The following is an 11,764-nucleotide window of genomic DNA, read 5'->3' on the forward strand; positions in this document are numbered from 1 at the left end:
TGCTCACGCTGGCTGCTGGCTACACACGGTAGCCCATGGCAACCCACTGCCACAGGGACTGCAGCCCACGCCGTCGCCAGCGACTCACAGCAGCCCAGCTCCAGGTTGAGCTGTTGTTCAGCATCTTAGCTGTAGAGGGCAGTGTCACCGGCCCTCATATGTGGGATCCGAACCGGGGCCCTCTGGCATCCCAAGCGAGTTCTTAACCATCGCGCCACTCGGCCGGCCGAGGAGCAGTTTATTGATGGAAGATCATGTCATTCTATCCATTTGATCTATTCATGTGAGTCTAAAGGGTACTGGTGTGCTATGGATACTAAGCTAACATATGCCTCAGAGAGAAAATGATGCATACCCCACCGAAAGAAACAGTGTTCACAACTTCAAATCCACTTTAAAATCATCAGGAAGAAACGGATGAGTCCAAAACGAGACCATAGTTTGTCTTCTCAGGTTTCTCCAAAATCTTAACTGTAAATCTCTGACTGAACCTATGTAAACTAATTATAGATTCTTCTGAGATATTCCTAAAATAGAAAGACCAATTCCTTTAAGACAGAGCTGGCACAGAGCCAGGTGAACAGATTTATCTGTCAAAGCAAGACCCAAATCAGACAGAGTCCCTGAGACTGGGATGAATCATGGGGTCAAAAAGAGTGTCATTGAGCCAAAGAGGGAAACAACCTTTCCAGGACAAAAGACCAACACAAAATCCCCAGGACAGCTACCTGGACACAATGTGAGATTTACAGTTCCTTCCTCTAGCTAGAGAACTAGAACCAGGGCTAGAGACACACTCCGAGAATAGCAGAACACAGGCCCAAGCTGATAAATCTGCTCATCAGATAGACTTCCAGATTTGATTCCCTTCTAGGATGAGAGTACAGATAACTCTAAAGGGATTAAACTAGAGCACCACATATTTGCTTCTGTCTGAGCTATCATTTTTACAAGGCAACAAAGAGATGGAGAGGGCCTGGCCTCTAATACCAATCGTATGTTATTATAGTTACTGTCTACTGAGCATCTAGATGGTGGATATTACTTGTATTTTATAGATGAAAAAAAAAATTGAGGCTTGGAGAAGTTACCTGTCCAAGGCCACACAGCTTCTAAGTATCAGATTGGGATTTTAGCTCACAGTACCTGCTGTTTCTACTATATTTCCTTTTAAAGAACTGTCTTTTCAAATTCATCCAGAGGCCTCCTCCTCAATCTCATCTCTTAAAATCCTTATCTCTCAGGCACCTCTCACTGGCATTTCTTTAGACTCAGAAGTAGCAACCACCTTAAAGGAGTTTTACTGTGAGACCAGCTGTGAAAGAGGGATAAGTAAAGCATATCCATCAGGGGTAGGAAGACTCTGCTTAAGGTCCTAAGAATCTCCTTCCCCCAAAGGGATTCAGAGGATTCATGGATACGGTCCCATAAGCACTTCCACCACTTCTTTCTCCCAAGTCCCTCCCGTTACCTCCATGGAGCCAGCTTTGCGGTTCCGAATGAGGGGTGATCTCCTTGGGAGGCCAGGGCCCTCGGGGGGCTGAGGTGAAGCCTGCAGTGCCCGGTCTGGCTCATCTGATGCCTTCCCCGGGCACAGGTTCTCCATGCTGCCTTGGTCTGTCTTCATCTCCTCATTCTATCCAACAACAGGCACAGATAGGAGAGGTGATGATGGCCTCCAGCCCCCTAATCCCAGACTTCCCAACCCTTTTACCTCCCTATACTGTTTCCAAGTTTCCCAGCACTCAGTTCCTGAATCCTCCAGTTCCAAACCCCAGCACTCTGACCCACCTCAGAAGAGGCTGGACGGAATCCATAGCCAGTTGGGGCACTGCCTTCTTCCTCAACACCTTTCACTCCAGGGCTGAAGTGCAGTTCCACATGGAATCGCTCCTCTGATAAGGGATCCTGTGGGGCGCCACCAGAGGAAGGGGCAGTTGGAGGAGCTGGACATGGTGGTAGAAGACCAGGCAGGGACAACGGAGAGGAACTCAAGAGGATACATCCTCCCAGGGCGGAGGTTTCAGTCTTACCTGACTCGGGATGATCTATTATAGTTTCCCTTAAAATACAGTCTAGTGTCACAGGATCCTCATTCCCTCACCTCCATCATTTGAGATTCACCTCTTCATGTGACTTTCCAACTTCTACTCCTACAACCCTCCCTGTCCATCTCCCACAATAATTCAGCTTTGCTCCAGTGCATATTGCAGCACTGTATTTAAAGATATTCTTGTGGAGCCATATGTATAACAATGTTTGAGAGAAGGACTCATTATAAAGTTGTCCCAAATTCCACACCTTCTCTCATGCCAGAGTATGTTCTGTGGTATCTCTCTGGCTCAATACCATCCCCAAACACTTTTTCTGGTCCAGTAGGAGTTTCCTAGATGCTCTGTGTCATGCTGTGCCTAGGTGCCACACCTAGCTAGATTCTACAAATTCTAAGGATCAGAAAGCTTTTTCCTAAAAGGGAATGGAGAAGAAAGAAGGGGCCCTATACTCATCCCACCTTGTTAGCTCCTCACCCGTGTGTTGTCCTCATACAGCATGATGACAATCTGGGTCATGTAGTTGAGCTCTGAGATGGCACTGAGATAAGCCAAAGCTCGCTGCCATTGTGCATCCTGAGTCTCCTACCGAACACAAGAAGAGGAAAGACGATGGCCAAGGCCAGGGAGTGGGCAGACAGACAAGAACAGAGAAAGCTTGAAGTAAAACAGAAGCATGAGGAGGAGAGTAAAAAACTATTAGGAAAAGGGCCGGCCGAGTGGTTCAGTTGGTTAAGAGCTCGCTCAAGAGTTTGAGCTCTGAGCAACAGCGGTTCGATGCCAGCCTGAGCTGAGCAGCCGCTAAGCTGCCAATAGGTAGCAGGATGGCTCAGCTAAAAAAAAAAAAAAAAACTATTAGGAAAAGATGTTCATAGGCTGCAGAAAGAAGTAAGATCCTTACATCAAGAAGTCCCCCATAACGGAAGACACTGAGTAGGGAGTGGACATGGCTTTCGCTGGTGAAATAGAGACGTGTTCGAACATGGCGGCCTGGGGAAAGCACTCCTCGGGAGTACCTGAGATAATAGCAAAGTCACTCACACTGTCAGATAAACCTTTCCCACCCCTCCACAAACCCTCCCCTCCCATCTCAAAGACTTCTCCTCTGCTTTCCATCCCAGGGTCCCTTCTATTCTTGGTTCCCCAAGCTGTCCCAGTCTGGCTTCCCCCAAGGGCTCCCTGACATGCCCCTCCCTCCATCCAGCTCCCCTCCCAGCCCTCCCTCACAGGGGATGCAGCTTGTTGACAGACTCATCCTCGTGGGTTCTCTGCAGGTCAAGTAGTATCTTCCGCAACAGTGGAAGACAGAAGCCCACGGCAATCTCCAGCTTCTCCTCCCGACTGATCCCGTACTCCTAGGGGCCATAGGCCAAGAATAAGTATCTCAGTGGATCTTGTTTTCCTTTGCCTCATACTCTCAGGCCCAAGATTATGCTTGTCTTCACCTCAGGTCTAGGATTTCTTTCATATCCACCACATTCCCCCTCTCCAGGTTTCCACTCAGTTAACCTCTTATACTGACTCAGAACCAGAGTAGACCCTGAGAATTGTAGCAACTCAACTCATTCCTTCTCTAAATTTCCTTCCCCTGGTTCCCACGCCACCCCTCCTTTCTGCCTTTTCTCTCCTTCCTTACTCAATGCCCATATCCCCAGGCTAGATTCCTGATCTGAGACACACCTGGGGAATGACCACATCAGCCAGTGCCTTAGAGAGACGTAGCAACTCTGCTGTGCCTTGAAGTCCCAGACTCGCATTGTGCTGCACATCATACTTGACACAGTCATAGATGTCAGGGATCTTACTGATATCATAGCGCCCACTCTTCTGTCGGAAGTCACGCTCTAGCTTGCTCCAACGCTGTAGCATTAGCTCTAGAGTCTCACTGTGGTAGAGTTGCAGGTCTGGAAGGAAGGCAGAGTGTCAGAGAAGTCAGGATTTTACCTCTAACAAGAAATCCTAACAAAACTGAAGTAGAATCAGAGAGATGAGGATGCCATGCCTCAGACATTTAGAAGACACAGGAGTGTCTGAGGAATCCAACCATATCTGAAACCTTGAAGGGAAGATAGTATTCATACCCACCTACAGACTTAGGGTCCTGCATCCGTTCCTGGATCTGGTGAGTGAGGTTTTCAATCAGGGCGAATACCTGATCACAGACCTTCACAGGATTTTGGATGACAGCCATGGAGTTGAGTAGGGAAGTGCTTCCAGTGGGAGCCAGCTGTGGGGAATAGAGAGATGAAGGGCAAGATAGGCAAAGTGCCAATTGCACAGATTCCTGTGAGCTATTGCCGAGGCTGCCTGTAAATAAGATCTGTTTGTCGGCTTTCTCCAAGGAGCACTCTTAGACTATTGTGCATACCAGCAGTTCTCGGGCCTTCAGATAAGGGGACTGCTCTAGCACACAGTCATCTATCTAAGAAGGGCTGGTCTTAAAAGTCATGGAATACAGAGGAAATAAAATAGACCTAGGTTTTCTTGGAGGGGTTCTAAAAAACACATGAAAGGGCCGGCGGAGTGGCGCATTGGTTAGGAGCTGGCTTGGGACGCCAGAGGGCCCCAGTTTGGATCCCACATATGGGGGCCGGTGACACTGCCCTCTACAGCTAAGATGCTGAACAGCTCAACCTGGAGCTGGGCTGCCATGGGTCACCGGCAACGGCGTGGGCTGCAGCCCCTGTTGCAGTGGGTTGCCGTGGGCTGCCGTGTGTGGCCAGCAGCCAGTGTAGGTGGCCAGCAGCCACCGTGAGTGGCAGTCCGGAAGCCGGCAACTGATCTGCCTCACCAAGGAGGAGTGCAATGATGGTGCCAACTTGGGCCAGTGAGGCGGCGTCCTCCACGGCTAGACTGAGGAACAAGACGACAGCAACTTGTCTGTTCCCCTTCCCCCAGTTCCCCAGCGCTGTTCCAATTCCCCAATAAAAATCTTTTTAAAAAACAAACAGAAAAACATGAAAAATGCTGGGGAATAAAGATTACACCAAAACCCCTAAAAATTCCCACAGAATGTTTTCATGAGTGGGTAATAGAGATAACATTATCTTATTTCTCTAAACAAGATGCTAGCTTGAACCTAGAGGAGAGGTGCCATCTCAGAACTAGGTTCCAACTCAAGCTTTTAGGACAGTAACAGTCAATGAAGAATGGGGAAAGGCAAAGAGGACTGTGGATGAAATGCACACACTCTACCTAGGTCCTCAAGAGTTCCATTCTTGTTAGCAAAAGGTAACAAGGGAGAAAGGAAAGAGATGCCTTAGCTTTTTTGGATTTGACACCGAGCAATGGATTGGAAAATAAGAAAGCAAGGTCCAGCCCTGTCCAGAAAAGAAAACAGAAAAATCCATTCTCTAGGCAACGTGCTCAGCTACGTAGCTCATTTAAGAATCTATAAGAAATGGTTCCACAACAGTGTGAATGTACTTAATGCCACTTGAACTGCACATTTAAAAGGTTCAAGTGGTACTACAATTTAAAAAATAAATAAATTTTAAGAATCTATCAGAGATGTGGAGCTATCAGTGGTAGAATAGTGAAAAATCATTGTCTAGCATATGCTACCCAGTCAATAATGGCCTGGATACACAGGAAAAAGGATGACATTGGGCGATGGCATCCACTGTGATTAATACTGTGAAGCAGTATACTGCAGTGGCTAACAGCCTGGGCTCTCGGGTTAAGTTCCTTGGGTTCAAACTAGCTGGGTGACCTTGGAAAGGCTGCTTAAATTCTTCTAAGCCTAGGTTTCCTCATCTGTAAAATGGGGGCAAAGTAGTACAGGTCCACAGTTCTTAAGGTGGATTAAAGATGGCCATTAAATTAATTCTTTGTCACCTTCCCCTTCCCTTGAATCTAGGCTGGCCCTGTGACTACTTAGCCAATAAAAAATAACAAAGTTATGTTGTGCGAATTCTGGGCTACACTTCAAAGAAGTTTGGAGGCTTCTGCTTTGGGAGAGTCTTAAGCTGTCCCGAAATGTATGGCTATTTACACCATTTAAGAAGTCTGGTTTCCATGCTAGAGAAATCACACGGAGAAAACATGTGAAGAGAAAAGGCCCTGAGACTACAGGGAGAGCATGAAAAGGGAGAGAGCCCAGCCATCCCAGCATCCCGGTTGAGCCTCCAGATGGTTCCAGCTCCAACATCTGGATAACATCTGGGCAAATTAGGAGAAACCCCAAGCAAGACCAGTTGAGCCTGGAACTATGAGTAAGACAATAACATGTTGGTTGTTTGATGTTACTGAGTTTTGAGGTAGTTTTTAGGCAGCAATAGATAACTGAAACATTCTTTCATTCAAAATCTTTGGGACCAGCTGTGTTTAGAATTGAGAATTTTTCAGACTTTAGGAAGTTCATACAGTGCATATGCTATACATTATGTAATACCTTTAACAGGGCCTAAGGCATAACAAAACACATTTACATTCATTACATGCAGCAAAATGTATGACTATTTACACTAAACGAGGTAAATAGGGATTAGAAATAGTCTTATCATGTCAGGTTTTACTGCCAAATGCATCTTGGTTCCAAATCTATAAAAATCTTTTTGATTTTTAAAATTGTGGATATGAGACTTTTGAAATTGTAGACCCATACTTGTCTCAAAGGGTAAAGATTAACTGAGATAATGTATGAAAAGCATGTAAAACAGTACCTGGCACATGGTACATTATAGATTACTATTGTTTAGAATTCTCGGAATTTGGGATCAGGGGTATATTGTGTACAAAGATCCGGAGAGCCTGACCTGATCATAATCCTCAGGGGCAAAGGGTGCATCCCGCTGCAAAATATGGTGCAGTCGAGCTTTTACCCGGTGCTGGCAGCTGCTCAAGGAATCACCATCACTGTCCAGGAGCCCATTCATGTTGGCACTCTTCACCATTTGTACCAAAATGGGCGTCAGCTCCCCTTCTAGAGCCAGAAGGCCCTGGAGGGGAAGCACAAAGTCTATTAGTTTTCTTTCCAGTCTAGGGCAGTCCCCCCAGGCCTACATGGTCTGAGAGATAAAATAAGAGTTGGCTTGGAGGACTGCGGTAGAGATCAAGGGGCCCACCCTCCCTAATTGTTCTCAGTAGTACAGAATGGAATCAGACACAAAAGTCAGCACATAAACACCCTAAAATTTCCCAACTAGTTCTCCAAACTCTCCGCTTCTCTACCTAAAGGAAGCTGGGGCTGTGAGGCAACTGTAGTGGGCACCTTAGCAAAGGCAGCAGCTGTCATCTGGACACGGCCCTCATCAGAGGCATAGATCTTGAGATCGTGGCGGAAAGTGCTATGGAGACGAAGCAGCCCACATCCGGGGAAGCCAGCATAGTCACCTGTGGCAAGGGGAGGGCCAGGAATGCATGCTCTAAATACCCACGTGCTCATTCCTCCTTTAACTTCCCCATTGCCTCAGTACCTTCATCTCCGAACCTATCCCCTAGTCATCTTATCCCAGCCCTGCTAGGTATTTACACCCCCTAAACACTCACCCTGTCCTCCAGGGTACATGCAGCGAAAAGCTCGCCCCAGCTCCTCAGCCTGAACACGACCAGCAGGAGTCAGTTCTCCACCCCACTTCAGTACCAGCAAAAGGGATGGTCCGAGAGCCTCTGGCTGTGGATCTGCAGGAATAAGGGGTGGTGAACAGGTCTACAAAGAGAATCCTGAGGACATCTAAATGTTAGGTCTTTTGAGGAGCCCAGAAAGGTAATCTGGGGTTGAGGTCGCCTAAGCATTCAAGAATAAGAGATCTGAATAGCGGGCCGGCCAAGTGGCATGGTGGTTAAGAGCTGGCTTGGGACGCCCTAGGGCCCTGGTTCGGATCCCACATATGAGGGCCAGTGACACTGCCCTCTACAGCTAAGATGCTGAACAACAGCTCAACCTGGAGCTGGGCTGCCATGAGTCGCCGGCGATGGCATAGGCTGCAGCCCCTGCTGCAGTGGGTTGCCATGGGCTACCGTGTGTAGCCAGCAGCCAGCGTGAGCGGCCAGCAGCCGCCATGAGCGGCCGTCCAGAAGCCGGCGACTGATCTGTCTCGCCCAGGAAGAGCGCAATGATGGGGCCAACTTGGGAAGTTGTGGAAGCAACGTCCTCCACAACTAGACTGAAGAACAAAAGGACATCAACTTGTCTGTTCCCCTTCCCCCAATTCCCGAGTGCTGTTCCCCTCCCCCAATTCACCAATAAAAACATTAAAAATAAATAAATAAATAAATAAATCTTAAAAAAAAAAGAGAGAGATTTGAATGGTAATGGGAAGGGGGTATTGTATCTTACCGTGCCCCTCATTAGAGGCTTTTACTCCATGTGGGTAGTAAGTCAACTGCACCTTCCGGTTGATGCCTGAGAAGTGACCATACCTGCAGGATAAACCCACAATTTACTTTCTGTCCAAGCTCCTAAGTCTCATTGTTATTGGGTCCCTTTTCCTACCCCCTTTCTCACATCTCCAGCACAGACTTCAGCTGCTCTAGTTTCCCAGTCTTCTCCTCGATCTCACCACCCGGTTCTTTCTCCAGTTCAGCCAATAGCAACCGTGTGATGTCCAGCACCTCCTGGAAGAAATAACATGTAGGAGGCCAAGTCCTAGCCAGTTACCCTTTCATCCCAGTCTCTCCTCGAGGCCCCCAATCCCATACCCTCTATCTTTCACAAATCACTGCTCCTCCCAGCCAGATTCACCATCTTACCTGTAGCTGCTCGGGTCGCTTTAGTTTTAATTTCCCTGTCTTGTAGCCACCATGTTTTTCAAATAGACTAAAAAACCTAAAGAAATAAGGAGAAGCTTCAGTACAGGGTAAGATAGTCAAAGCCTCTGGGAACTGCCCCGCACCCCCATCTCCCTTACAAAAAAAAACCTGTTTGTCTAAATTAGAACACTCTTCCTACCTTGGGTGTGTCACTTCCATCTTCATCTTCTGCTTGGGGGTACGATCCCCATGACGGATAATTGCAATGACACAACGAAGTTCCATCCTAAGACAGGGAATGCTTTTAGAGCCTCTCCTCCATCCCACCCCACACCGCCTCCCATCATTTTATCCTACTTGATATGTCCAAGAACAGAGGGAAAACTATCTGAGATTAGGAATATAAGGTAGGGTTAAGGAAACTGCCTAGAAGAGACCCAGACTCCACTAGTAAGAATGAACAGGGTCAAGAAGTAACCACTGGTCTGACTTAGGTGCCTTAAGTTGGTTACTCCAGATTTTTTTGCTTTTGCTCACATAGTGCCAGATGTGGTAGGGACAATGGGAATGTCCTCAGCCTCTGTGGGGATGGACCATGGGATCTGGAACTGTGGGGCAAGTTCCCGCATTATGGTGTTCCTAGAAGGAGAAACATAAAGAAGCTGTGTGAAAATGAATGAACCAGAAGTACACATATGAATGAAGTGCACAAAAACCAGTATGTTGTAGAAGAATACATTAATATAAAGTCTAAAACTATGCAAGAAAAGACACCCCCAGATTTGTAGTAAAAATATTAATAAATATATGGAAATAACAAACACTAAATTAAGAATTGTGGGTACCTCTGGGTGGGAGGGAAGGGGATGTAATTAGTAAGGGTTATGGAAGGGCTTCAACTATATTCTTAATATTTTATTCTTAAGCTCAATGGTAAATACATGGATACTCACCATATTCATCGCTCCTTATATATTTTTGAATGTTTTAAATATTATGTGATGAATTTTTAAAAGTCAAATTGTAAAACAGTATTACAGTATGATCACATTTAGTACAATAAACATAGTTTGTTTATACATGGCAGAAAAAGATGCTGTTACGGCTAAGACGATTAACAGTAATTACCTCTAGGGAGTGCAGTGTTGGGAAGGCAAGAAGGGAAGCCCTTTCTCCATTTTCCTTTTTCACTTTCAAATCATTTTTGCAGTATTTAAATTAAAGCAAAAGCTTTCTAACTCTCCTCTTTAAGCCCATTCTCCCCAGCCCAGGCCACTGTGTCCCTTACCCCAGAATCTTGGCACAGTCATCATAGTATTTCATCGAATTCTTGACAAAACTGAAGCCATTGACGTCACACACAAAGGAGTGACCATTGGCACGAAGAAGGTCAAAACCACAAACTGTTTGCTGCAGAGGAAAGAGGCAAGGTGAGAACAAGGGCATAGGAAATAGAGTCAATGGTATTATAACAGCTATATACGATGTCAGGGGGGTAGTAGACTTGGGGGGGATGGTTTATCACTTTGTGAAGCGTGTAAATAAATGTCTAATCATTATACTGTTTTGTATACCTGAAACTAATATAAAAATTTTAAATTAAATTAAAAAAAATAAAATGTTAAAAAAAAAGAGAGCCACTTTTTCTTCCCAGACCCCTGCTCCTGTCTCTCTCCCTCTTTTCACAGCACCCCCGCCTTTCCCCACCTTCCCCCCTCACCCCACCCCCACCCCACCATGGGCATTCCTCTACCTTAAAAGCTACGCAGACTTTCCTGGCCACCAACTTTTCCATGGCGGTCAGCATGACTGGATATCGAATTTCTTTCCCTTCACTGTCTCGTTCGACCTTCCCATCCAAAGCTGGAGATTTTCTGGCTTCAGCATGGGCATAATCTGGCCCCACTGTATACACCTGCAGGTACATAGCATCACTGAGTATGCCCACAGCTCACCCTGCATATGAGAAGACAATGTGAGCACTAGGTCTGTAGACTATAGTTTTGGAGTAAAAAAACAAAAAACAAAAACGAAACAAAAAAAACACCCTGAGTATTAAGAACAAGGAGACTGACATTTTTCTTACTGAGCCCTACTGAAGTATCATTATGAAGGTTTCTCCTTGGGACTCCAGCACTATCACCTAGGCCTTAATAAGAAATAACCTACCAACATTACACCATCTGCCACATCACCCTTGTCCTTTCTCTGATAGTGAAAATATCTACTACCCCACTTGTTATGTTCACCTGCATATGAAAGCCACTCACATTCACACTTCATTTTCTATGACCCCTCCATATGCTTCCACTTGCTCCTCAAGCACCCCATCCCAGCCAGACATTTATAACCTCTTAAATCCCTGTAGCCACCATAACCTTGACATCTGTGCCATCTGTTGGCATAAACTCCTCATAGATGTATGACCCTGTCTTTCGGACGCTGCTCTCAGGAGAGTAAACGCTGCTTCGGCTGCCAATCTTCAGAAGGAAAAGGAAGGAAAACAAAAAAAAGAATGTTCCTCTTCTTTGTCCCCAAATCCTCCAACTTCCCTCCCCACAACTTCATTCTTGTCCTTCTACCTCTGACGCCCCAATGCTCAAATGTCACCCATACCTTACGGAAGAGGCGCTGGCTTCCTCCTCCAGCTGAGCTGGGGTAGTAGATGTAAACGTTGTGGTCCTCTGCACTCACTGGCTTCTCCACAAAGGGCTTGGGAAAGACAGCTCCGTTTACCTCTACGTGGTCTTCACCTTCTATCAGGCTGCACTCTGAAAGGCAGGTGTGCAGTCATTCCTAGGGCCTAGGTTTGTAGAATACTTCCAACTCCCATTTCTCCAAGTTTTAATCTCCATCACCCTCAAATTTCTATGACCACATCCTAGTAATAAATATAGTAATATCTTGGGGCCGGCCGAGGGCGCAATGGTTAAGAACTGGCTTGGGATGCCAGAGGGCCCCGGTTCGGATCCCACATAGGAGGGCCAGTGACACTGCCCTCTACAGCTAAGATGCTGAAC

At 46.4% G+C, this 11,764-nt stretch overlaps 1 protein-coding gene across 17 annotated transcripts in view; it reads right to left on the reverse strand.

The window, feature by feature from the left end:
- The window catches only part of PPIP5K1 (diphosphoinositol pentakisphosphate kinase 1), a 42,491-nt gene that overhangs the window by 24,551 nt on the left and 6,176 nt on the right, over positions 1-11,764 (reverse strand). For 15 of the 17 annotated variants that reach the window (XM_019644972.1, XM_019644971.1, XM_019644969.1 and 12 more), the window contains exons 7-25: positions 11,361-11,515; positions 11,123-11,224; positions 10,498-10,659; positions 10,033-10,154; positions 9,282-9,383; positions 8,944-9,030; positions 8,745-8,820; positions 8,500-8,609; positions 8,332-8,414; positions 7,542-7,673; positions 7,264-7,385; positions 6,809-6,991; positions 4,137-4,278; positions 3,732-3,955; positions 3,279-3,406; positions 2,953-3,067; positions 2,529-2,636; positions 1,792-1,908; positions 1,472-1,636 (exon numbers count right to left, since the gene is read on the reverse strand). In XM_019644972.1, the coding sequence (XP_019500517.1) occupies positions 1,472-1,636; positions 1,792-1,908; positions 2,529-2,636; positions 2,953-3,067; positions 3,279-3,406; positions 3,732-3,955; positions 4,137-4,278; positions 6,809-6,991; positions 7,264-7,385; positions 7,542-7,673; positions 8,332-8,414; positions 8,500-8,609; positions 8,745-8,820; positions 8,944-9,030; positions 9,282-9,383; positions 10,033-10,154; positions 10,498-10,659; positions 11,123-11,224; positions 11,361-11,515 (2,435 nt within the window). The remainder of the gene's footprint in view (positions 1-1,471; positions 1,637-1,791; positions 1,909-2,528; positions 2,637-2,952; positions 3,068-3,278; positions 3,407-3,731; positions 3,956-4,136; positions 4,279-6,808; positions 6,992-7,263; positions 7,386-7,541; positions 7,674-8,331; positions 8,415-8,499; positions 8,610-8,744; positions 8,821-8,943; positions 9,031-9,281; positions 9,384-10,032; positions 10,155-10,497; positions 10,660-11,122; positions 11,225-11,360; positions 11,516-11,764) is intronic. The other 2 variants (XM_019644967.1, XM_019644961.1) reach the window with 1 other exon arrangement.

The sequence above is a fragment of the Hipposideros armiger genome, unplaced genomic scaffold (assembly GCF_001890085.2).
Source record: "Hipposideros armiger isolate ML-2016 unplaced genomic scaffold, ASM189008v1 scaffold_92, whole genome shotgun sequence".
In the NCBI taxonomy this organism is placed as follows: Eukaryota; Metazoa; Chordata; class Mammalia; order Chiroptera; family Hipposideridae; genus Hipposideros; species Hipposideros armiger.